General features: G+C 40.1%; 1 protein-coding gene across 3 annotated transcripts in view; it reads left to right on the top strand.

Moving 5' to 3' along the window:
- Window positions 1–25,876, top strand: part of FMN1 (formin 1) — a 451,599-nt gene that overhangs the window by 137,570 nt on the left and 288,153 nt on the right. For 2 of the 3 annotated variants that reach the window (XM_058293858.2, XM_058293860.2), the window contains one exon: window positions 7,566–7,683. In XM_058293858.2, coding sequence (XP_058149841.1) covers window positions 7,566–7,683 — 118 coding nt within the window. Of the gene's footprint in view, window positions 1–4,670; window positions 6,160–7,565; window positions 7,684–25,876 lie in introns of those variants that run through there. The other variant, XM_004455353.4, reaches the window with a different exon arrangement.

The following is a 25,876-nucleotide window of genomic DNA, read 5'->3' on the forward strand; positions in this document are numbered from 1 at the left end:
GGTGAGTAAATATTGGCAGGGTCTTAAAAAGATCCTCTTAGATCTTATTGATGCTCCTAAGAAAGTTGTTTCTTTCCTATGAAACTTTATCACAACAATATGGTACTTACCATATGCCAGGCTGTTGATAAGGCCAAATGTGTTAGTTTATTTAATCTCCCAAAACAACCATGAAGTAGGTACTGCTCCTATCCTCAGTTTCCAGGAGAGGAAGCTGAGGCACAGCTTCTATAATTTGCCCAACGTCAAGCTTCTTGTAGTGGTAGAGCAGGATGTGAGCTGAGGCTTCACGAGTATGCCCCAACCTCTCCTCTTCCCTTTTTAGACTCTTCTAGTTTGTGATCTACAAATGTTTTGATATGACTTAGTGGAATCAGTCCTAGAAATATTTTACGCTAAGACTGCTCAGTAGAAGGCCTTAATCACTGGGGCCTGGCCTTGCAGAAAGCAGGTGCAGCCTGCTTTTGTTTTCTTTTTTAACCAATTATTAAAACAGTTGCTGGCTTTTGATAGGCTAACCTGAGGGGCTGTTGTAAGTCTTGCAGTAGTTGATGGGGAAACATCACACCATGGAGGCAGGGAAAGTACTGTAAAACTAGATTAGAAGATGCACACTCAGGAAGGTTCTGGCTTTTTCTTTCACTTGGCCTTATAATGTTCCTATGACCTGGGCAGGAGCAGGTGATGTCTCATTTTGAAGATGTGGAAAATGAACATAAGGAAGATGCTGACCAGGAAGAGTGTGAGATCACAGGTCGTGCCAGTAGGGTGAGGTGCTGTGGGGTGAACAGAAGCTGGTACAGCTCATTTCCAATTTTGATGGCCCACCTGGGCAGTGTGATCAGGGACCAGGTTTTAGTGTCTTTAAACAAAATCTCTTCATCTTTAAAAGAAGAAGATTAAGCTAGATGACTTTTAATATTTCTCAGATCACATTAAGGCTCCAAACACCTTAGTTCTACCCAAATTCTCCCATAATTTTACACTCATTTAATATACTATGCCTCATTAATTTAGCAAATGTTTTTTGAGTACTTGTCATGCCTAATTTCTCCACCCATGCCTTCTTGTAGGGGGCTTCATAAGTTAAAAACATTCCCTGAGCCAAAAAAGCCCATCTTTGCCCATTACTCCATCTTTACTTTTAGCCATAGTTTATTTACCATTTCATGTCTCTAAGCTTTTTATCCCCCACAGAAAGTTTTCACGCTCTTGTAATAATTTTAATTCCACTGTCTACTTGTTGTATCATACAATCTTCACATGAATCTAGTTTAACTGTTTTTGGAGGCTGGAAGAAATCAGTCCTTAAATTCAGGCCTGCAACTTGAAATAAACTGAACAAGGAGAAACATTGAGAATTAAAAAGCCTGACAAAGTGAAACTTAATCTCACTTGCCTTCATTTTCCCCTTGCCTGTGAGGGCAGGAGGCATGTGAAAATGTAGGCTGAATGACATGAAGGAGCACTGCAAAAAATAAGGGTGGCTTTAGGAAGTCTTTAGGAAGTGGCCATTTTCTGCAAACTTATTTTAAAAATGTGGTTTATGATGCTGACTCAAGAAGCTAGGCTGTACTGCCCCCAGGAGGTGATGTCTTTTGTTGCAGTATCTCTTTTAGGCTCGTCTAATCGGGTATCTGCTTGTTTGGCCCATGCTCTTATTGCAAAGAAGTGCAATTGGCTCCAGCCTCAAATTAGAGGCATCTGAGAAGATGAAGAGTTGGGAGGAAGATGGAGAGTTGGGAGAAACATCAACATAAATACTATGTTCAGATTTTAAGTAACTGGGTACTGATTATTTTTAAGTTATAGAGAACTTCATGTGGGTCACATCCTTCCTGTTTATCATGTGCATTTTAGGTTAGTTGTCAAAGGTAAATGATTTTCAGGTGGCCTTTGCACAGGTATGGGTGTTAGAGTTAAGTGTCTTCAGGTTAGAACAGAACTGAAGTAGCAGTTGTTAAAGATGAAGATCTTGACTTTCACTGCATTTGTGAAGTAGGTGCATTTCAAGCTCAGTTGTGTGTACAGTCCTGTTACGGCAGGAAGTGGATACTCTGGGTTTTAGATGAATGGTTATGAGTGTGACTTCTGGAACCTGCCTGTCTGGATTCAACCTACCTGGCTCTTTGAACATGGGCAAGCTCCTTAATCTCTCTGTCCCTCAGTTTCCTAATAAATGAATGAAAATAATACTGATCTCATAATTATGTGGTTCAAATCAGTTAACATAGGTGAAGAGCCTTGAACACTGCTTCACACATAATGAACAGCCAATAAATGTTCTAATTACTCCCCACCTACTAGCTATGCAGCTTTGGTCCGTAGCCTTCTCTTGGCCATGGTTGCTTAATTTTTGACAACCCAGAACTGGGGAGCTGGGATCAAATAATTTCTTCCAACCAAAAACGTGCCCTACTTTCCCAGAAGTTGTGTTGGTGTCTGTGGGTTTGAGAAGATGCCAAAACCTTTATAATTCTGCTACATGCCAGGGTGTAGGAGGGCCAAGAGTCCCTTCCATCTGTATTCCATTTTGTCCTAATCTCTTGAGGGTACCTGGAAACTTACTCTGGAAAATCAGTAACTAGTTATGTCTGAGAAAATGGAGACTTCTCAGTTAAAAATCTAAACTAAACTAAATGTGTGCCATGTCTCCTCTTCACTTCTATGTTTGATAGTCTGCATTGATTTTACAACTGATCATGTTTAATCTAATTTGATGATTCCATCTTCCTGCTTTCTTGAAAAAGCAGAAGTTGTCTGATTTCATCAATGGGTATTTCCTTTAGACAGGAAGCTTGTTCTGAAAGTTAAAATGATTCCACTGAGTATTTCTGCAGTATCCTTGTAGCCTTTTGATTAAATATGCACTAGTAAATAATCCCAAAATATGCTAGGATTAGGTGTGAGCAGGAAAGTATCCATTTAGACAAAAGTTCAAGTCAGAGATTTGGAAGTGTTCTTCCTGTTAACTCTTTCATAGGAGTTGGTGGGATGTAATAATATGTGCCCTGTTTTTATGTGTGAGGGTTGCTTTGGAACACATTGCTAGGGATGTATTGCAATCAGATTTTGTCAGCATTAGTATTTACAGTAATTGTTTTTAGTGCTGGGGAACGTGGCTCATTATCACTGTGCCACAGCCATTCTCTGATGCAGATAAAGCAAGTAACTACAGCTTCAACTTTGCAGAATAGATTGCTGTGTCTGCTTAACACTTGGCCACAATCTTCTTGACACTTTGCTTAAAGATAGCTAGTAATTACTCTTAAACAAGGTTGATTCTCCTCCCAACTCAGCACAGTGCCTTGCCCATCCCAGATCCTTACTAAATGCCTGCTGACTGGGCTCAATTTGAAAAACACAGATCTTCAGGTATGACAGTAAATCGTCCCGAGAGGCAGCTATGCAGCTAGGAAACAGAGCTGCAATTTTTCTATGTCCTTAGTTGCCAGGTTCCCAGCATATAATCAGAGTGGTGGGAACTACATTGAGGTGATGTTTGGTGGTGGTTTTATCTTTCTGCTTTTGATGTAGGCAAATTGGGTCTGTGGTGGAGACCAGACTGATAGAGACCTTTCAGGTGGGAATGTTTAGGGGAACTTGGTTCCTTAGGGACCTTTGATGAATTGTTTTGCTTAACAAGGCAGGTGTGTGTTACTTTGTGTCATCCCAGGTTTCATTTAGTTGGTTGGAACACTGAAGAAGAGAGGTGCCTTCTGCCAGGATTTCTAAAGAAGCCAGGAAGTCACAGCTGCTAAGCAGAGCCTGAGGTTGGCACAGGGAGCATGGCGGGTAATGGTTGCGCTGGGCCAGGCTGTTTACTCTGCCACCCCTATGGCTGGTGGTCATGGGCGGGGTGGGTCTGCTTGCCTAAGTACTTGTTTGTAGAACACTGAGACAGCCAGGGCAGAGCTAAAATAGCAGTAATCTGAAACCAGTCATGTTGGTTTTCCTTCCCGGGCCCAGCAGCTAAAATCTGCATTCCAGATGAAACCTGCTGGGAAGAGGAAGAAAGCAGTTTAAAAAAAAAAGCATCTAGGGCAGCAAATAAATGACTGAGAACTCTGGACGTTTTGAGATGATCTATTTCTATTTCTACTTTTATTTCTTTGCTTTGGGCTTTCTAAGAGGCTGTTCATCTAATACATGCTGCTGGATTTTTTAACTGGACGGCTCACAGGACACTGATCAAATCCCAGACGGACAAGAGGGTCCGTGAGCATTTCATTAACTTTCTGCTGATTCACTTTTGAATCTCTTGAGCTCCTGGTATGGGGAGGGAGTGGTCAAGGGCTGTCAGGATCAGCTTGCGGGCTCAGCACTTTCAGGAGCCTCAACTTGCTCACCAATGAGGAAGTTGAATGCAACCAGGAGAACAGCAGGCACTGGGGCGGAGCTCCTGGTGAAGTTCTCGGCTGGGATTACCAGGGGCAGGCTGACTTTCCCTATGACAAAAGGCTTTTGTCCACGGGAATAAACACGGAAGTCTCAGAAGAGCAGCCTCCCCGGTCCATGTGTAGTAAGGTGCGCAGCCTCGGCTAATTCTGGCCGTAAAACTCCCCAGACTTTTTACTGTTGCCCTGGGCTCACCCGTCGTCAGGCAAACCGGAAGGAGGGGCGGTGATCTGAAAGAGACCAAGTATATTCTCTGTGCAGCTGAGGAGTCTGGCTCCTGGGTCCTGTTGCTCTCTGTCCTGTAAGTTAAGAGCAGATGGAGTGGATAAACTGAAGCCAGCAGGGGAGGGTAACAAAAGTCAGAAATTCCATCAAGGACATTGCTGAGACATGGAGGACATTGATAATTCTCTGAATGGCAATGATGTCTCAGAACCAGAAAAACCTGAAGCTGAAATTGAAATGGCTCAGTCGATCCTGAGCAAGTTCTCTATGAAATCTCTGTTTGGATTTACAAGTAAATTGGAATCTGTGCAACCTGAAGAGGAAGATGCTGTGCTGAAAGCATTCCACAGTTTGGACTTGGATTCCACCCCTCCACAGGATGATCCCAGCAGTGGCACGGATCCACCGGAGGTTGAGGCTCAGGTTCCACCTGACCTTGGAAATGATGGGAAGACTGCAAGGGTGGAGACAGAGTCAGAGGGTAATCAGAGAGCAACAGAAGCGGAGACTGCTCTCCCTGGTGAAGAGTTTCTTCCACTTGCTACTTTGAGTGTGAGCAGAGATGATGTCATTTTGGTTCATGGGACCCTCATCCACACCACAAGTGACTCCGACTCTGATGGTGGCCAGGAGCCAGAAGAGGGAAGTAACCCCAACATTCCAGAGCCCCCCAGTGTTATTCTACTCAAGCCATCTACAGAGCCCGAAGACAAACCAGGATATTCTACAGAAACTATTGCGTCTGGGGAATTGAATGATGCCGAGCTCTGTGCAGAAGGCCCTTGGCGCACTCCACCTGAGATAAGGGACAAATCAGAACCTGGCGATGGAGGCCTTCAGACAGAGCATAGCCCCAGCCCTGACCAGGCTGGAGAAGCTCCCCAAGTCCTTCCGGTGGCAGCAGACCAGAGCTCCAGTGTTGGTGTTGCTGAGGGTGCTGCCTCTAAAAAGGAAGTCCCCGGAGAGAAGTCTTTCCAGCTCCCCACTTTCTTCAGTGGGCTTCGTGTGTTGAAGAAGGGGGCTACTGCTGAGGGAGGAGAGACAATCACTGAAATTAAACCAAAGGATGGGGACCTGGCTTTACTCAAATTGACCCAGCCTGTTCAGAAGTCCCTAGCACAGGCTAGGCCATTTACTGTGAAAAATGGGGAGAAAATGACTGATCCGAAGGCCACTCCCACTTTCCTGGAGCAGCTCTCTCTACTGCTCAACATTGACTTGCCGAAAACTGAGCTGAAGGCAGAAGACCCTGAGACGGCCAAGGAAGAGGAGATGGGCTGCAGTGCTGACCAGGAGAAGCAGAATGGCCCTGCAGAAACCCAAACCCAGGGTGGAGAGGTCAAGCCAAAGCCACCAGAGACCGCCCTGGAGGCCTTTAAAGCCTTATTTATCCGTCCCCCTAAAAAGGGGACCACGGCCGACACCTCTGAGCTGGAAGCTCTCAAGCGCAAGATGAGAAACGAGAAGGAGTCGCTGAAAGCTGTGTTTGAACGGTCCAAGTCAAGGCCAGCGGATGGCCCCTCTGATCCCAAAAGCGTATGTAGACTTGGGTTTTGCATTTTGTCATAACATGAAATGCTGCTGTATTTCTTCTCAGGTTTTCTATGAAAGCCAACCCCAGATATTATTGTCAGTGGCTGTTTTTTAGATGAAAGATCACAATGAAATTAAATTGTACATGTAAGGAGTATGGAGTTGGACAGAATTTTTTTCTTCCTCATATTTTTCTGGATTGTAACAGAAGGGATAGATGTAAAGTACAGGTGGGTTATTCGTATGGAAACAGCAACATTAGGAAACTAGGCAATGTGGAAGTATAGGCCAGACTTACAGGAATTTCCTCATCACTTGATTATATGTCTGTGAAAATTTTATTTTTCCTTCGAAATTCAGCCATTTGAAAAAATATGTGTATGTGATGTTTAATAATGGTGACGAGGAATCTTGGTTGTGAGGTGAGTTTAGAAGGACACCTGGGTTTTAATCCTAAATCTGTCATTTGCTGGCTGGGTGACCTCTGAGCCTCAATCTTCGCATCTGCAAATTCAGGGAAATAACAATTTGTATGGTTGTTGTGAGGACTAAATGAAGCTAGAACGTGGTAAACACCTAAGTAGTGGAAACTTATTAATATTCAAAGAAAACTGAATCAGGTAATTTATAAAGACTAGCAGACACCTGTCTAGTATATCTTAAAAGATTATTAAAGCAGTGAATAGAATTTCTTGATTAAGATAAACCAAGTGTAAGACTGTCATTCTCTAGCTTTTTTTTTTTTTTTGAGGGAGCGGGGACTGGGGATGGAACCCAGGACCTCGCATGTAGGAAGCTGGCACTCAACCACTGAGCTACATTGGCTTCCCCGAGTTGATGTTTTTCATTTGTTTGTTTGTTTGTTTTTAGGAGGTACTGGGAACCGAACCCGGGACCTCGTATGTTGGAAGCAGGTGCGCAACTGTTTGAACCAAATCTGCTCCCTCTCTTTTGAATATATAAGTTAATATATTCAATTACAATGTTAAACTGTTTGGAAAATTTATCTTGGGCTGTACTTTAAAACTAAGCTAAATGCAATATAGCATCCTCCCAGGTGTAAAAATCAACTCCTATAAAAACAAGTTGAAGGTGAGGCCTGTCTCATTCATTTTCTATAAGAAAGAAAGAGAACTGAAACTAGAAATGTGGAGTACTTAGAAAAGCATGTCTTGTCTTACATCTAATGTTTATGGTGGTGTTTAAAAATTTTCACTCCGACTGATCACTCTACATTTTTGGAAAAGGATCATTCTGTAATAAGACATTTTCTTAATTAGAGTGAATGAGAGCTATACACAACTGACCACTAAAGTTAATTTTTACATTAAATTCAGTATGTGTTTTCAGGAATTGATTGGTGCCGGCCACCTTTCATTTCACTTCTTTTCTTTGCCCCCCCATAACAGCCTGACCAGAGCCCCACTGAGCAGGACGACAGGACTCCAGGCAGACTCCAAGCTGTCTGGCCGCCCCCAAAGACAAAAGACACAGAAGAAAAGGTGGGATTGAAGTACACCGAAGCAGGTAAGGTGAAAAGAAGGCAGTACCCAGGAATGAATCTCTTACTGCAGTGGTTTTTAGTTCTAGTTCAGTAGGCTCCCAGGATTTGGGTCTTTGTTTCACTATGAAATGTTAGGCTGAGGGCTCTGCTGCCATTACCGTGAGCCTTTGCACATTTATCATTAAGGCATCTCATAGAGATGAAAGGTGAATACCGTGGAGTGAATGAAGGGGGGCACATGTGTAAAGTAGGAGAACCTTTTGGGAACTAAGGGAGAGGGTAGATTACAAATTCCTTAGGAAGCAGGTGGCTGGCCCTCGTCTATCCTTGCATGAGCTGGTTGTGTTTCTGGAAGAGGCAGAGTGTGATTCTTCAGAGCTGTAATCTGATTTGTTGTTTGTCTCTGAGTAATGCTTTTGGGCTAAAGGAACCTTGTACAGAGAGAATGTACAGATACCGTATCAGTTACTCTTTCACTTTTGCTAGACAAAGCTTTATTTAATGCATGGCCAATTTTAAAGCAATCTAACTCTCTGGAAACCGCCCCAGGAACTTTACTTGAACCTATTTAAATGGAATCTAGATATTTTTACTCAAGTGAAAGGTTTGCATGAAATTTAAAAAATAATAAACTGAAGAACAGAAGAATGGGGTATATCTTAATTGCATACGTATCTCTGAAACCTCTTTGCTGTCTTCCTGGTCTTTGAAGATTATCTGTACATAGCTTATAGGTTGTTGGTTGTCTTAGGTATGTGTGTATATTAAGTCAATCTATTTGGTTTTAGAAAGATACTTTTTTCAATTTGTGGTCACTGGTAGACATAAATGGATCAAAATTTGGGTGGCTTAATAATATATGATTTTCTGCAATATAATCAGATTCTTTCAGTAAAATGCAGAACATGTTGGCAGTTGAATCTCAACATCTACAACCTGATCATTTCAACAGTTCACACTGTTGTGAACTCATGACTTCCCTGAGACATTAACTACTTCACAGCGTTTTTTCTGCAATGCCTTAATTATAGAATTAAAAGTATATCCTTAGTGAAAATTTATCTTGCTATTTATCATCTTGTCCATATTATTGATTTTTCCAAAATTAGAATGCTTGCGCTTGCAATTCTGAGCCACACCTACCAAATTATTGTTCTTTTGATCTTGCATAGTTTGAATGATTAAAAGTACTAAAATTTGTTTTAATAAAAACCTATGAGTTCTTATTCCTAGTGTAAACTGGTGATCTTAGCCTTGTCCCTACCAGTGTGTCGGCAGTTTTCCTTGTAATGATAGGCATTTGGGTAGAGAAGGAAATAAATGTTATAAATGGTTGTGGCACCCACTTTGAATAATATTGGGGTGTTTTTACCTTTTTAGATATTCTTTAGTCTTTGCTTCTGTCCTCTTCCATTTTCAGAGGCTCAGAGGAGCACTGTAATTTACCTTGGCGCAGCAGCTTTTACCATCTTGTGTTTCTTGTTTTGTTTTTTTGTTTTTTAAATATTATGAAATACGTTTTCAGAATTATTAAGGTCTTGGATGAGAGGGGTCAGTAGAGAGTTCTAGGTGGGCCCTCATGGCATGATTGCAAGGTAAGACAGAGAGAGGGGTGGCCATTGTCTGGAGATGGCATGTAGCTCCCCAGCCAGTTCCTGTGGGTGGCAATACCATTGCACACTTACCATGCCCTCAGGTCTGGTGCCCAGCTTCTCAAGATCCTTCTAGGTGCTTGTTGGTCTTCCAGTGCAGTTTGGGGAGTACCAAAGGAGAATAAGATACCCAGTCCCTCCAGGAATTTTTTTTATTTGTTACTCATTAGCTAAATTTGAGGAAGAAAATATATTCCCTGTCATTTTCTTAAACTTAATTGTTTAGGAAAATGGAGTCTTAAAAGCATTTGGTTTTTAACTTGACACATTCTGTGGTAGTTCCATTGGTTTCTCAGCTGTTAGGGAAACAAAATTGCTACTCTACAGGGATCAGAGATGGAGAAGAGAGTCAAGATAGTTCAAGGTATTTAAATTCTTATGCTTTCACGTCTTTAGTATTCTCTTTTTTTTATATAATATACTTTTTTTATTTTTTTCAAAGATACTTAGATTACATAAATGTTACATGAAAATATGGGGGATTCCCATATACCCTGCTCCCTACCCTTTGCACACTTTCCCTCATTAACAACATCCTTCATTAGTGTGATACATTTGTTACAATTGATCAACACATTTTTGAGCATTGCCATAAGTGTGGATTTGTAGTTTTACAATGTAGTTTACATTGTAGTTTACACTCTCTCTTGCACAATTTTGTAAGTTAGGACAAGAAATATAATGGCCTGTTTCTGCCGTTGCAGTGTCATTCAGGACAATGCCCAAGTCCCCCAAATGTCCCCATGTTATACATATTTTTCCCTCTCCCTCCCCTCAGAACCTCCTTTGAGTTTTCTAGCTTGGCCTATTCATTAAATTTATGAAGTGGGAAGTCATGACTCTGGCATTCATTTTTCAGGTGCACTGTTGGCTTTCTGTGCTCTAGACATCCAAGTCCAGGCCTTGGCAGAGCTGGGAAAAGGATGGTGTTTTTCACCATGTGCCCCTACTATTCTTGTGCTGCCCTAGGCCACCTTGGTCTTGCCACTGCTCTGATTATCCTCTATTCTGAAAGTATCATTCAGTACTCCTTTTTTTCTCTGAGGGCCTAAGAGATCACTTAATACTGTAAATTCACTTTTGTTCAAGGATTGGAAAAAAAGAGCTGATACATAAGATGCTGTCCCTTTACACTATGGCTCCTAGAATCCTCTCAGCCATGTGAAGGGAGCTCACCCCTATCCTTGGTGCCTCCTGCTATTTCCAAAGCCATCAGCATCATCTGCAGCTACTGACACTACAATGACCTCGCTTGGTAGCTTAAAGCCTTTGGCTCCCTCTAGAGCCTCTGATACCATTTTGCCCACCATCTTGGGGACCCCCACTGCCAGCCTCTGAAGTCTCGGAACCTTGGTGATGCACCATTTCAGGCACCCCTATTCCTCCCCGCCCCTCCCCGCCTGGAGCCGTCACTCAAGGAGCTGCCACAGGTGCTGGCGATGTTCAGGGATGTTCATACTCTGCTGTGCCTGAGTCGCTTTGCTGAACTGAGAGGACTACATTCCTCTATCTCCTGTGCTATGCTTTTATATTATTGAAGCAGTTCTGTCTTGGGTTTAGAGTGCGTCACAGCAATTTTGAGTGGAAAAAAGGCAAGGCCTTTTCTCTTCTTTTCCCTGTAATTGGACTGGAAACAAGATAAATGAAAGACCCCATGTTCTCCTCAGAATTGTCTTTCCCCCTCTGAATACATGATTTTGTTATTGAAACAAGTTTTTGTGATGGTCTTGCTTTTATAGGGGTAACATTTTATAGTGGTCTTCTCAGGTCCTTAAATGGTTAATACATTTACGGTGAGTCCATGCCACACCTCCTGTACAGTTTACCAGATGCATCTGAATCCAGAAAATTTGATTAGCAAGTGAAGCGTGGGGCTAAAGCAGAAGCCATCCACAGACAAAATGAAAAGGTGTTTTCTGATAAAATACCAAGAGGACTTAAGAAGAGTTTCTACCTTTGGAGCAAGAGTGATTTGTCTCAGGAGATAATGAGGATTTGTTCATATTAAGACTAGTAGTGTTCTCTTCTAGTCCTCTTCTAAATATAATATTCTGCATGTGGTGTGGTTAGGTTAGTAACTCGCCCAAATTCTTAAAATGACTGGAAAGCATAAGGGTATTCGAGGTAATTGACTAATAGAGTTAACATAGGGTTAAACTCCCCTGCAACTTGAATGGAAAAACCTTTCTAAACTACATCAGATCACTTATTTTTCCCTTTTCCCTTATTAAAATATACTTAAGACCTTATTTATTCTCTCTTGGATAATTAATGTATATTAAGTCAACCAAGGATCAAGTGGCACACTCAAATTGGATGATTTGAAGAGAGTTATTTGGGACTCTTCACAAAGTTGTGGGCAGGGCTTAGGAATTAGCAATATTCTGAAGCAGTGTTCTGGAACTAGTAACAGAGAGAAGCTCTACTACCTCTAGGCTAGAAGGGCCAAGAAGAAGGAGAATCCTGGAACCTCAATTTTAGAGGGAGACTGAGTAGTGTGGAGAGGACTGCCTGACGGCAGCTGTGGCCTTAGTAGAGGGATGCTGCCAATCCCTGGTGATGTCCCAGGGAGGAATCTGGGGAAATACATACCCTGGCTCATCTCCTGCTCTCTGGGTTCTTGTCAGTGCACCCACTGGCCAAACCCAAAGAGAAGCCAGGGGACTGGGGAGTCACTTGGTGCTGTCAATTCAGGCCAACCAGCAAGAGCCAGGGCAGGGCCCAGAAGGAGGGAGAATGCATCTGGAGAGGCAAAAGGAAGAGACCAGCACAATTACACAGCCAGCCATGTAGCAACCAACCAGATCCTAGACCAGGGGCTCTTTTTTTTTTTTTTTTTAAAGATTTATTTTGTTTATTTATTTAATTCCCCTCCCCTCCCCCGGTTGTCTGTTTTTCTGTGTCTTTTTTTTGCTGCGTCTTGTTTCTTTGTCCGCTTCTGTTGTCGGCTCGGGACTGTTGTCGTCAGCGGCTCGGGAAGTGTGGGCGGCGCCATTCCTCGGCAGGCTGCTCCCTCCTGCGCGCTGGGTGGCTCTCCTTACGGGTGCACTCCTTGCGCGTGGGGCTCCCCTACGCGGGGGACACCCTTGCGTGGCACAGCACTCCTTGCGCGCATCAGCACTGCGCATGGGCCAGCTCCACACGGGTCAAGGAGGCCCGGGGCTTGAACCGCGGGCCTCCCATGTGGTAGACGGACGCCCTAACCACTGGGCCAAAGTCCGTTTCCCTAGACCAGGGGCTCTTAACAAGGGGTCCGTGAGCTTGAATTTAAATTAAAAAAACATCATTCTTGTGGGGACATATTGGTGCGGGTGTGATATATTTATTAAATAATACGCAGTATTATGTGTACTTAGTAAGGGGACTGTGGCTTTCACCTGATTGGCAAAAGGGTCTGTGGAACAAAGGTTAAGAAATCCTGTCTTAGACTATAGAAGGTTCTAAAGCCCCTCAGCCTGCATATAGCCTTACAAGACATCTGCACAGAGAAGATGCGGCACACACTTACCTTCGTTGTTATTCATGACACAGGATTCTAAGGCAGTGGTACAAAGGAAAGCTCCTGTTTTTATCATCCTATGGGAGAATTCTATTTCTACTCCAATCAGTTCATAGAGAATGTAATTGGCTATTAGTCAAAGCCCTGCTCTGTGGTTACTACTTTACCTTAAAGTAGAGGACTTGGTTTACTGATCGCAGAAAATCTTCCATAAGTTTTTAAATGTTTTCCTCTATTACAAAAAAAAAAGTTTGGAAATATCTAGAAAAATCACAAAGCAAAAAGCAAATAAGTTTTCTATAATTCTCTTTTACATGGAAACCATAATCAACATTTTGAAATATGGCATACCTACGTGAATTTAATACTTAAAAAAAACTTGATCATACAGCAAAAACTGCTTTTCTCACTTGAAAAAAATTTGACTGCATCTTTAAATGACTTTTACTACATTTTAACAATGATTGTATCTATAGAAATTTAGCTTCCTAGTTATTAGAAATACTACAGCAATTCTGGAAATACGCTTGTTCATAAATTTTCTTTAATTGTTTTAGGATAAATTCCTAGTGGTAGAATTGATATATAAGACTACATGCCTGTTGGTGTACATTACCAAATTGCCATGGCATTTTGTTGTTGTTTCTTAACGAATGTCTTTAGATATAGAACTAAAACTTTTGAAAATATTTTTCCTTTTTGTCATCTGCTTTTAATTTTACTTATGTCTTCTGTGTAGACGTTTTAAGATATGTAGTCAAATCTATCATTATTTAAATTATTATATAATATATATATTTTTTGGCTTAAAAAGACCTTCCCTCCTCCAAGATCACCTATGTTTTCTTCAAATTTCTTTGATTGTTTCTTTCCCATCCCTTCTCTTCTCTCTATCTCCATTTCATAACAAATTTATTGTGGTGCCTAGCCTGAGGATAGAGATCCAAGATAACGTCATTTTTTATGTTGCTGACTCATGTTTAAGGCAGTCTTTTGGAGTAACTGTTCGTGTTGAACAAACATAAATTTGGGGCTGTTTTGGGCTTTCTTTTCTTGTTGATATGTCTGTATATTGTAGCAGTGTATTAGATATTGTAGCATTACAATATACTTCATAATCTGGCAGTCAGTTCAAGTTCTTAATATTTTTAAAATGTTTTTTGTCCTTAGATTTATTTATTCTTTCAGATAAATTTAAAGTTGACCTGAGTTTCACAAGACTCCCTTTGGAATTTTTATTGGAATTATAGTAAATTTATAAATTAATTTGACGGTGGGAATGAGAATTGAGACCTTTAAAATACTTAGTATTTCTATCCAGAAACATACCTTGTCAAAGTCTTCCTTCAAATATTCTCATATGTCCTTCAGTAACCCTAATATAGAGATATAGATATCCATACTGTATATCTGAGCATACTTGAATAAGTACGTAAGTGTATATCTAGGCATATTATTTTTTAAAATAGATATGTGAATCTATTTCTTGTGATATTTCTTTTTAATCTAGTAACTCAAATGTGCCATCTTCGCTGTAGATGGTTTTCCACCCTAGGCCAGGACTTGACTAACAGGCATGTTTGGACTGATAACCTCAAGGGGTACCTTCCCTCTGTTTCACTTTGGTTGTTAATTCTTAAGACTCCCTTAGAAGTCTGATAGAAAACTATGGAAGGAAACACTGCAGACAATTTTGCATATGTCCCTGACCCTCAGCTCTCACCCCATGTTCAGCAGTGGACCCCCTGGTTCAGAGGAAGAGGCTCTGTTCCCATCACTCAGCCCAGAGCATGGCCATCCTTTTCCTGTTCTGCTATTTCATTTTATGAAGGATTGCCTGAAACTTCTCATTCTTTCTTGAAAAACTTAATAGGGATTGTCATGGCATGTGCCTCAGAACCCTGAGGGAAAATGAGGTCAACATGTGTGATTAATAAAATGGTACCTTTTAGAGAATTGGCAGGGACTTAATTACCCACGGAAAGAGGGAGGAAAAACGTACAGAGGAAAAATTTTTATATTTTGGGAAAGCAAATGAACCGTGTGTATTTGTTTTCTAATGTGTATCAGGAAAGGCGCTTCTCTGCTTGCTGTACCTCAGAGTTGGCCGGGGACTGGGTGTAGACTGCACATGGATTGCCCTGGTGAGTGTAGAAAGAGCACAGGGCATTGTGGTTCTCTTTAGTCACAAGCTGTCAATACATGTGGCATCTCCTGGGGCTTATTTACACCTACCCATAAGCCTGGAGCACCTCAAAAACATCCCCATTTCCAATATTTTGGATCAGATAGAGAAATGGCCCATCCCTCAACTTAGTAAGGATCTGCCTGCTTTCTGGTTTGTTTCTAATTTGAGTTACCATCATTGTAAAGCGATAGATCTGTTCACCACCCATCCTGGTGAGTCAGATATCCTTGCTTCACCAGACAGGGAGAGATATAATTATCTCAGAATACGTTTTTGGTCTGCTGTACTTTGAGTTTTAATTTCTCCATTCATAGCTAACAGGCTGCATTAGCCATGAATGGATTTTCCTTTAGAGTCATGTGTCCAGACAAATTATACTGTGTCGTCTTTCACAGTCTAGGAAATGAATTTGTTCATTGTCTATTTAGGGGCCTCTGTGACATGCTACCTTCACTTGCATGGAGTGATGGTTATAAGTCAGGAATTGGAAGTTGGTTCAGACTGAAGACAAGGGAAGCCTTGCACTTTGTGGGTGCAAAAAGACAGGTATACTGTCTTTTTGGGAAATTAAAGGTGAAGCAAATGTGCTAAGCCTCATCTTCCTATCTAGCTGGGAGCTGTGGAGAGGAGTTAGCTAAAACTTGATAGTAAGTAGAGGGAATCCTTAAGTATGGATTAGTAATCCAGGAATCTGGAGGCCACTCTAATGGACTTGTTGAGTTTTTCAGTTATGAACAGAATGTGAGTCATCAGAGATTTGTGCTAATCACATGTTATGTTCTAGGAAGTACTGGTAAAGTCTGACTCAGGAGTGCTAGAAACAAGAGATTTAAAATACAAAATCTGAATTTTTGGAATCTTAAAAATTTAGAGCTGCAACTATCTTAGCCATCATTTAATTCAGTCTTTTCATTTTACAGATGAGCACCAAAGAGGTTAGGACTTGTTGGAAGATACACACACATCCACACACACTTAATAAATAAACTGAAATTACAATTGAGAGAATGGTAGCTCCAAGTGAGGGTAAGGTTGAGAAAGGAATGAAAAGTGATAGATATTTTTCTACCAATGTACTGGTATTTAAAGATCCAGCAAGGAAATCACAGAAGAATAGGAGCATTTAAGAACTATGTTAGATATGAAAAAAATGATGGAAGCTGAGTGAGTCCATTAGAATAATGAAGAAGAGCCTTTGAGGGTCATATCAGGTTACCAGACATAGCTGCTGAAACTGACCTCGTCATTAACTGCTGCTTTTTTGACTCGCATAAGAAAAATCAAAGAGGGGAGTTTTAAGGGATTTTTAATGCTATGCAAATTCACCTAAGGAATTTAAAGCAAATAAAAATGCTTCTAGTCAGAGGATTGTCTTTGCAAGGTGGAGTGTAAGTGAACGTTTGTTGAGCCACAGCTTATATTATAAAATGCATGTTGTACACGCACCTGATTTTAGGAGGTACATGAACCAACACTTTTAATGGATGTAAAATTTCCCAGTAGTTTTGTCTTGCAGACCATTAAACTGGCATGTAAAATCAGTCCACTTTGAGGCCCCTTTTAGGAAGATGATAATGAGGTTTGATATGCCACATCCTATGCTATATATTTTTTTTAATTTTTAATTTTTTTTTATTTTTTTGAATGTTACATTAAAAAAATATGAGGTCCCCATATAGCCCCCACCCCCTCACCCTACTCCTCTCATCAACAACCTCTTTCATCGTCGTGGGACATTCACTGCACCTGGTGAATACATCTTGGCGCACTGCTGCACCACATGGACAGTGGTTTACATTGTAGCTTACATTCTCCCCCAGTCCCTCCCTGTGGAACCTATGTTATATTTTTATGAAATTCTCCTTTATTTTTGTTCTTACTCAAAATTTCTATCCAAGTGGCCCTATTTTTCTCTCTTCCAAATCTTCACCTCTTGCCAGCCACCAAAACTTCCTTCTCTGGATCTTCCACCAAACAACCTCTCCACCTTTCCAGAGTCACCATTCTCCCCTAGAACCTCCCACCACAGCCTTTCATTTGCAGACCAATTTAATTATTCCTCTTTTAGCTCAGCAAACAAAGGGAACTCCTTAGGATCCTCTCTCCCTAAAAAGCAGCGGGGGGGGGGGGGGGGGGGGGGGGGAAGCAGGAGGTAAATAATGTCATTTTTTCTTTTTCTGAAGAAAAAACAAATTACTCTTTCTGAGAAATATCCATACCCAAAGTGTCAATATCTACACTCTTGGGTATCTTCTCAAAATAAAAAATAAAAGGAGGCAGTGAATGAAGAGGTGAGAACATAAGATGAGAAAGGTAGAAAACTATCTCAGAAGGAAAGGAAAGTAGAATCATGGAAACCCAGAGGACATGATTAAGTTTGGGATTACCTCTGCTGAAGGTATCATGGGCTACAGGTCCAAATAGACTTGACTTTGAAGCTAGGCTTTGTCATCTACTAGCTGTGTGACCTGGGGCAAGTTGTTTAACTTCTCTGGGTCTGTATCCTTATCTGTTAAAAAATGAGAGTGATGATGGTAACTTTAAGAATTATCATGAAGATAAATTGATATATGTATGATGTGGAACTGCTTCATAATTGACTTTCTTTTTATTTAAACCAGTTTTTACTTTAGTATTACATGTAGAAATTTCACAAATTATATAACTCTATGAATTATAACAAAGTGAATGTACTCATGTAACCACCAGACAGGTCAAGAAATCGTATATTACCTGCCCCTTCCAGCCACTGTACCTTCCTTTTTCTTCAAAGGAAATAATTCTTCTGATTTATAGGCCCATACATTAGTTTCACCTGCTCTTGGACTTTGTATAAATTGACTCATTTTGTGTCTGACTTCTTTCCCTCAATATTATGCTTGTCAGAGCCATCCATGTTGTTGCATTTACCTTTTTTCATTTAATTGCATTACTGTATAGTATTCTATTGTGTCAATATTTCACTATTTATCCATTTTAATATTGGACATTGGTGTTTTCCCCAGTTTGGGGCTCTTATGAATAATGCTACTATGAAAGTTCTTATACATGTTTTTTGGTACATGCGGAAACACTTTACTCTTGGATGATATATGTGGGAGCAGAACTGGTCACGGGATATGTGTCTTCACCACCAGTAGATGATACCAAACAGTTTACTACAGTCATTGTATCAATTTACATCCCCACCAACATTTTAAGAGAGTTCTGGTTACTCCACATCCCTGCCAACATTTGGTATTGTCATTGTTTCTAATTTGAGCCATACTGGTGGGTTGTAGTGGTTTCTCACTTGGTGTGTTTTGGTTTTGTTTTGTTTTTTTAAAGATTTATTTATTTATTTCTCCCTACCCCCGCTTCTCGTTGTTTGCACTCACTGTCTGTTCTCTGTATCTGTTCCTTATGTACTCTCTGTGTCTGTTCATTGTGTGCTGTGTCTGCTTGTCTTCTTTTTAGGAGGCACCAGGAACCAAACCCGGGACCTCCTAAGTGGGAGGGAGGTGTGCAATCTCTTGAGCCACATCCATTCCCTCCTCGTGGTGTCTCCCTGTGGTGTCTCCTCACCGTGCCAGCTCACGGTCTTGCTCCTTATCTTTAGGAGGCACTGGGAACCAAACCTGGGACTTCCCGTGTGGTAGGCAGGCACCCAACTGCTTGAACCAGATCCCTTTCCCTCACTTGGTTTTAATTGACATTTCCTTTATTATCAATGAGGTCAAGCACTTTTTCATGTTTATTAGTTATCTGGAGTTCCTCTTTTATAAAGTGCCTGTTTAAGTCAGTTCCATTCTTTTAAAGGGTTTTTTCTTATTTTATGGAAGTTCTTTTTATATGCTAGATATTTGTCATCTGTTGCTTAAACATGTTGTGTTTTCTCCTGCTTTCTGGGTTGCATTTTCACTTTTAGTAGTGCCTTTTGGTGAACAAAAGTTAAATTTACTATAATCAGTTATTTACAGTAACTCCAGGAAAGATAATTAGCTGTCTGTGCCACAGGTTCCTTATTTGTGTGTTTTTTCAAAAAAGTTAGTCTTAATAGTCAATGAAATAATTCATCATTTTCACATAGTGAAAAAATAATGTAAAATAATGTAAGCAGCTATTTATAGTTTTGCTTTTCCCAGATTGATAATAAATTTCCCCAGTACCATGTAATATTTATTCTTGCTGTGCAGATACGGAGTGCCACCTCTCTCATTTAAATCCCTTTATATATACTGTTCTACTTCTAGGTCCTTTATTTTCTGTTAATATGCTTATCTAGACCTTGTGCCAAATCTATCCCTTTGCAATTAATGTAGTTTTAAAGTTGTTTAAATATCCGGTGATTCAAATTACCTCAATTCTCTTTTCTTCCAAATTTTGCTTAAGTAGTTGACTTCAAAGTGGGTAAGTACATCATTTGCCATTAGGGAAATGCAAATTGAAACTACAATGACCTGCCACTTCACACTCACTAGAATAGGAATGGCAACTATTTTTTAAAAATTACATATGCTGGAGAGAATGTAGGGAAAAAGAAACACTCATTCATTGCTGGTGGCAATGTAAAATGGTGCAGCAGGTGTGGAAGACAGTTTGGCAGTCCCTCAGAAAAGTGTAGAATTACCATATGATCTGGCAATCCCATTCCTATACCCTAAGGAATTGAAAGCAGGGACTCAAACAGATATTTGTACACAAATGCTGATAGTGGCCTTATTCACAGTTGTCAATAGATGGAAGCAACCCAAATGCTCATCAACACATGAATAGATAAACCATAAATGCGGTATATAATATAGTAGAATACTCTTCGGCATTAAAAAGGAATAAAGTTCTGATTCATGCGACAATGTGAATGACCCTTGAAGACATCATGTTGAGTGAAATGTGCCAGCCACAAGAGGACAAGTATTGTATGATCTCACTGATATGAAATAATTAGCATAAGCAATAGTTAGAATAGTGTCAGAAATTAGAATATAGGCTACCTGGGGCTGGGTTGGGGGTAGGGAATAGGAAGTTAATGCTTAACACAGCTTCTATTTGGGGTGATGGAAAAGTTTTGGTACTGGATGGTAGTGGTGGTGGTGGTAGCAAACGCTGTGAACATAATTGACAGTGCTGAATTATATCTGAGAATGACTAACAAAGGGAAATTTTGGCGTGTTTATGTTATTAGAATAAAAATTAAAAATAAAGACAGAGGACAGTAAACCAATGAATTCCTAATATAAACCATGGGCTATAGTTAATACATTGATGATACTCTTTTGTCAGTTATAGCAAATGGAACATACTATCGTAAGGTGTTAACAGTGGCGGGGGTATGTGTATGGGTATTCTGTATTTTCTGCATGATTTTTCTGTAAACCTATAACTTCTCTAATTAAAAAGTTTCTCAAGATCTATGAAATACTATTGGAATTTTTATTTGATTACATTGAATTTATAGATCAATTTTGTGGAGTTTGATGATCTCTTCTTATCTGGCTATTCAGGTTTTCTTTTTTTAAAATTTTATTTATATCTTCCCCCTGCCCCCAGTTGTCTGTTCTCTGTGTCCGCTTGCTGTGTGTTCTTCTATGACCACTTCAATCCTTACCAGCGGTACTGGGAACCTGTGTTTCTTTTTGTTGCGTCATCTTGTGTCAGCTCTCCGTGTATGTGGCACCATCCGTGTGTGTGGCACCATTCCTGGGCAGGCTGCACTTTCTTTCACGCTGGGTGGCTCTCCTTACGGGGCGCACTCCTTGCATGTGGGCTCCTCTGTGTGGGGGACACCCCTGTGTGGCACGGCACTCCTTGCGCGCATCAGCACTGTGCATGGGCCAGCTGCACACGGGTCAAGGAGGCCCGGGGTTTGAACTGTGGACCTCCCATGTGGTAGACGGACGCCCTATCCATTGGGCCAAGTCCTCTTCCCCCAGGTTTTCCTTTAACTTCGGTAAAGTTGTACAGTTTTTTCTTAGAGTTTTTATACATATAAATTTATTTCTAGATACTTGGTAGCTATTATGCACAAGATGTTCCCTAGTTTTTCTAATTGGTCTCATTGGTATAAGAAAGTTCACATTTATGTTTATGACTATATAATTTTCTACTAGTTTTTCAGTTGGTCTGTTTGTTTTTTTTAGGTAGACAAATCATGACAATTTGTGCTTTCCAATATTGTTACCTATTTTTCTAGTCTTTTTAGGTTGTTTAAGGCCTCCAAAGCAAAGCTAAAAAAATAATAGTAGTCATCCTCTGCTATACTTGATTTTATAGGCTTCCTTCTGTTTCCCACTTAAGTGTTGTTTGATACAGATTTTTTTGTTCAATAACCTTTGTCCGGTTAATATTTTTTTTTTTTTTAGACTTAGACTTCTAAGTGTTCTTAATCACAAATAGTAGTTTGAGTTTAATGCTTTAGGAGTATGTTTATTGAAATTACTATGTATTTCATGTGTGGGTGTTGTATTATGTTTTTTCTTGAATCTGATTAGTGATTGATATTTTAAATGTATTAGTGTAGAACCATCTGTACATTCTTGAAAAGTCCTATTATTTTATCATGAGGAAGCACTGTGGATTTGATTTGCTGTGTTTCTGGTCATTTTAAATAAGAAAAAGTCTTAGTAGAAGTAATCAGCTTTGAATTCAAGATGAGGGAAACTAAAGGACGCTATTGGAGACATTTTCTGTATCTTAAATAGCAGTGGATACAATGTACTCAGTAGTCAAGCTCTAAGTTTGTGAAAATAGAAATAACCAAATGGTTTTCAGATCTGTCCTCTGTACAATTCAGATGTTATTTTTTCCTTAATGATAAGACTCTGTCAGTAAACCATCATTTGAGATAAGCAGAAGTGAACTTGGATAAAAAGCTGCTGTTGTGTGTTGAGCTACATGGCAAAGCTAGAATGACTCCTAGGGGATTTTCTTTGACTTAGTTAGAACACATACTCTATCTTATGTTGTAATCTTAGAAGCTGCAGGTAAATGGCCATGACATCAGAGTTACTGGTTTGCCTAGATTGTCTCTAACTCTTAGTTATTAACACCTAGCACACTATTAGTGTCTAATTCATTGGTGCTGTTATTAATTCCACTATTACAAATAATAACTGTTCATTTGTTCACTTAGCATGTATTTACTGAGCATCTGCTATATACAGGTAAGTGTGTTAGATGCTTGGGATACAGAGATAAGACAAGATACTTGCACTCAAGCAGTGCACAGTTCAGTTTTTTGTTTTTTTTTTTTTCAGGGAGGTTGAGATGTAATGTGTACACAGTTGAGTGCAATAAAAAAATTCTAGGTGCTCTTCTAAAAGAAGGAATAACATAATGAAGCACAATGGAGGGTTGTCATCAGTCCAACTTGAAATGATTAGGACAAGTCTCCTAAGCTGACTTGGAAGACAATGGTCGGAGTAAGTTAGATAGTGACAAGGTAGAGCAAACATGGGGAGAAAGAAAAGAGCAGGACTTGTTTGAAGAACTGAAAGTAGTTTATTATAATTGATACATCAGAGACAAGTGGGTGTTTATGCCTGGAAACTTGAATGAGGCCAGGTCTTGGTGAGGGAGGGGGTTTATGTTACATGACATCCTAAAGACCTTGGGCTGTAGGTAATGGGAGGGGGGTCCTGATAAGTTTTAAGCAGGGGAGTAACGGGACCAAATGTAAGTTTTGTAAGACTGCTCTAGAGGTACTGAGTATAAATATAGGTCAGAGTGGGGAAAGTGGCTGCTCTGGGAAATAGGAAGATCAGTTTGAAGCTCCTTGCAGTGGTCCAGAGGATAAATGATGAAGGACATATTTTCTTGAAAACAGATACATTCAAAATCTTTATGCATGGTACTGAGTGATAGTGGAATCAGAATAAAAATTACTAGATACTCTTAGGTCATTTTTGTTGATGGTTCATATTTCTCTTCTTGTTAAACATATTGCCAGGACTATTAGAAGAATAAAATGAAATAATCTGGATTTAAGCTCTTATTTATCTGCTCAAATTGGGATGAATGTGTGACTTAATAGTGATATATATTAGTCTTTATTATGTTTATGAATTATTCCATTCTTGTTTGGCTCTTGACCAATTTGCCTGAAACAAACTCACTCATATAAAGCCAGTTGTTTAAACACAATTTACCTAAAAAATTAATTTCCTCAATCTACTTCTCCTTTTAACAGTAAGTATTTACTGTAATTGCAACACTTAGGCCTTATGGCTTTTTGACAGTTACCCGCTGCCGTTCCACCAGGTTCCCTCCATGCTGAGCCACTTACTTCTAAGGGCGTCAGTGGTCTCACCACAGACAGTAAAATCAACCACACATAACTTTCAAGCTTGGTAAATTGTTTAGCTCCACCTCTTGATTGCCCCAAATTCTATCCATCTTTCCTTCATGTCCAGTTTTTTGTACTTCATAAAACCCTTGACTACCCCCCAATTCAGAGGAGAAAAAATACTCCGTCTCTTATAATCCACATATTGGGATGGAACCCATGAATCTGCCTTTTTAACAAGGTGCCCAGGCATTTTGGATATAGTAGGGTTCTAGATCAGCAGTCTTGGACACAGAAGGACTGTCTAAGGGGTTCAATAGAGGCATAAATAATCTTGAGCAAATTAACTTCCAGATCCTCAGCTTCCTTTAGTATTCTTAATTAAAATGTATGTTTCACCCAGTTTACGGGGGAATATTGCTAGGATATTCACCTTTCCCAAATATTGCTAGGATACCTTACTCAGGTGTAACACCTCCAGACTGACAAGGAAAGGATAATTTTTGGTATTACATCACTGAAAAAAACTTTCCTGTCCATTTCAAGAAGAGATACATTTCCAATAAAATTTTAATTTTTGTTTGTAACTATCAAATTTTAGTGTTGTTTTTATAGATTAGGTATTAATAAAGAGTATGATCACTCAGTCCAGAAATAAACTTAGTAAAATTCGTGATCACAGGAAATTTTTAAAAATCAAATTATTTTTATATCTGTTTGGCATGGAAATTAAGAGGGTGATTAATAAAAGGCATTCAAGCATAAAACTGTTACTTTAGGATAAAGCCTTTGAGAAAATGAAATCAATATGTGTTTAAAGGATAAAAAGGATCCATGTAAGACTATGAGTGTCAAAGCAGAATTTTTTCACACCCTTTAAAAATTAACGATGCCTAGTGGCAATTTATGGTGTCATTCGATATCATTAGCTACATTTTAGAGTGATGTAATAGTTTTATTTCAAAATATCCATATATCCATATTCATACATTTCCTCGAAATTTTCCTTTGCAACTACTTAAACTTATAATGAAACATTTTAGATGGCAATTAAAAAATGTATCAGGGTTTTTTTTTGTTTTTTTTTAAGAAATTTTAGTGGGTGTGTGAGCAAAAGTTTCTAGTTTCTTTGAAAAATACTGCATCGGAATCACCTGTGAACAAGATAAAAATGTAGATTACTGGGTCCTATCCAGGAATCATGTGCGTAATAGCTGATACTTATTGAGCTTTTGTATTGCCAAAGCAAGTGAAATTGGCTGGTTCATTTCTACAAAAATGTCAATTCTTTCCCACACCCTCCCCATCCACCTCCCACACCCCAGAGCATGGCAAAGCTCCTTTGATTCAGTAGCCTACTGCCTGGTTTTCATTGGTTATGACGTGAGCCTAAGGTTACCATGGACACAATCAATTTCCTCAAATATGAGCATGTTCAGAGGACTCCCTAGTTCCCTTCCCCTTCTCTACACCTCTAGCCTTTACAGACTCTCAGAAGAAACTTCTAGATTCTCTCCCCCCTCACATCTCTCTCCCTTCCTTATCCAAATTCAGAGGCAGCTGAAGGGTGTTTGGAGGGATGAGACTGTGCAGAACAGAAGCACGGCCATCTCTATCCAGTCCTGTTGGGCTTCACCCCAAGTTCTGTCCAGCTTCTGTGTCTGGGGATGAGATGATCTAGAACTGTGAGGATGCTCTCTGGGAGGTCAGCAAGAAAGGAGTGTGGTTTCTCTTATATTTATTTGTTAACTTTTTTTTTTTAAGATTTATTTATTTCTCTCCCCTTCCCTCCCACCCCACCCCGGTTGTCTGTTTTCTGTGTCTATTTGCTGCGTGTTCTTTGTCTGCTTCTGTTGTTGTCAGTGGCACGGGAATCTGTGTTTTTGTGTGTGTGTGCGTCATCTTGTTATGTCAGCTCTCTGTGTGTGCAGCGTCATTCCTGGGCAGGCTGCACTTTCTTTCGCGCTGAGCGCCTCGCCTTATGGGGCATACTCCTTGCGCGTGGGGCTCCCCTTCGCGGGGGACACCCCTGTGTGGCAGGGCACTCCTTGCGCGCTTCAGCACTGAGCATGGGCCAGCTCCACACAGATCAAGGAGGCCCATGGTTTGAACCACGGACCCCCCATGTGGTAGATGGACGCCCTAACCACTGGGCCAAGTCCACTGCCTTTATTAACTTTCTATAAAGATCAGAAAGTAGTCAGCTACTACTGCAGAGTTCAAAATCACTTTTAAAATCAGATGTGAGTGGTGACCATCCTGATAAAGATGTACAGGAAAAGAACAGGAGGAAATACAGCAAAATGGTAACTGGGTGTCCGAGAGGAGTTGGTTTGCCTTTAGTGTCCTAAGTTCTATAGCATGTTTTTGTTGCTTTCACAATTTAAAAATCTTTTCTACATTAAATTATCCATTTTGATAGAAGGGATGTTAGGCACTCATAAATTATTGAAAACTCTGCTAGTTGAACTACCAGATGGTATTTCTGTGTCCTGATAATAACAATAACAACAATAATGAATAGGATGTTTACATCTGCCAAGCCCTTTGGAAATGAACTAAATGTGGTTCATGAATTAACAAATTAAATTAAAATTTAATCCTCATTATAATG

This window comes from Dasypus novemcinctus, chromosome 3, assembly GCF_030445035.2.
Source record: "Dasypus novemcinctus isolate mDasNov1 chromosome 3, mDasNov1.1.hap2, whole genome shotgun sequence".
Classification (NCBI taxonomy): Eukaryota; Metazoa; Chordata; class Mammalia; order Cingulata; family Dasypodidae; genus Dasypus; species Dasypus novemcinctus.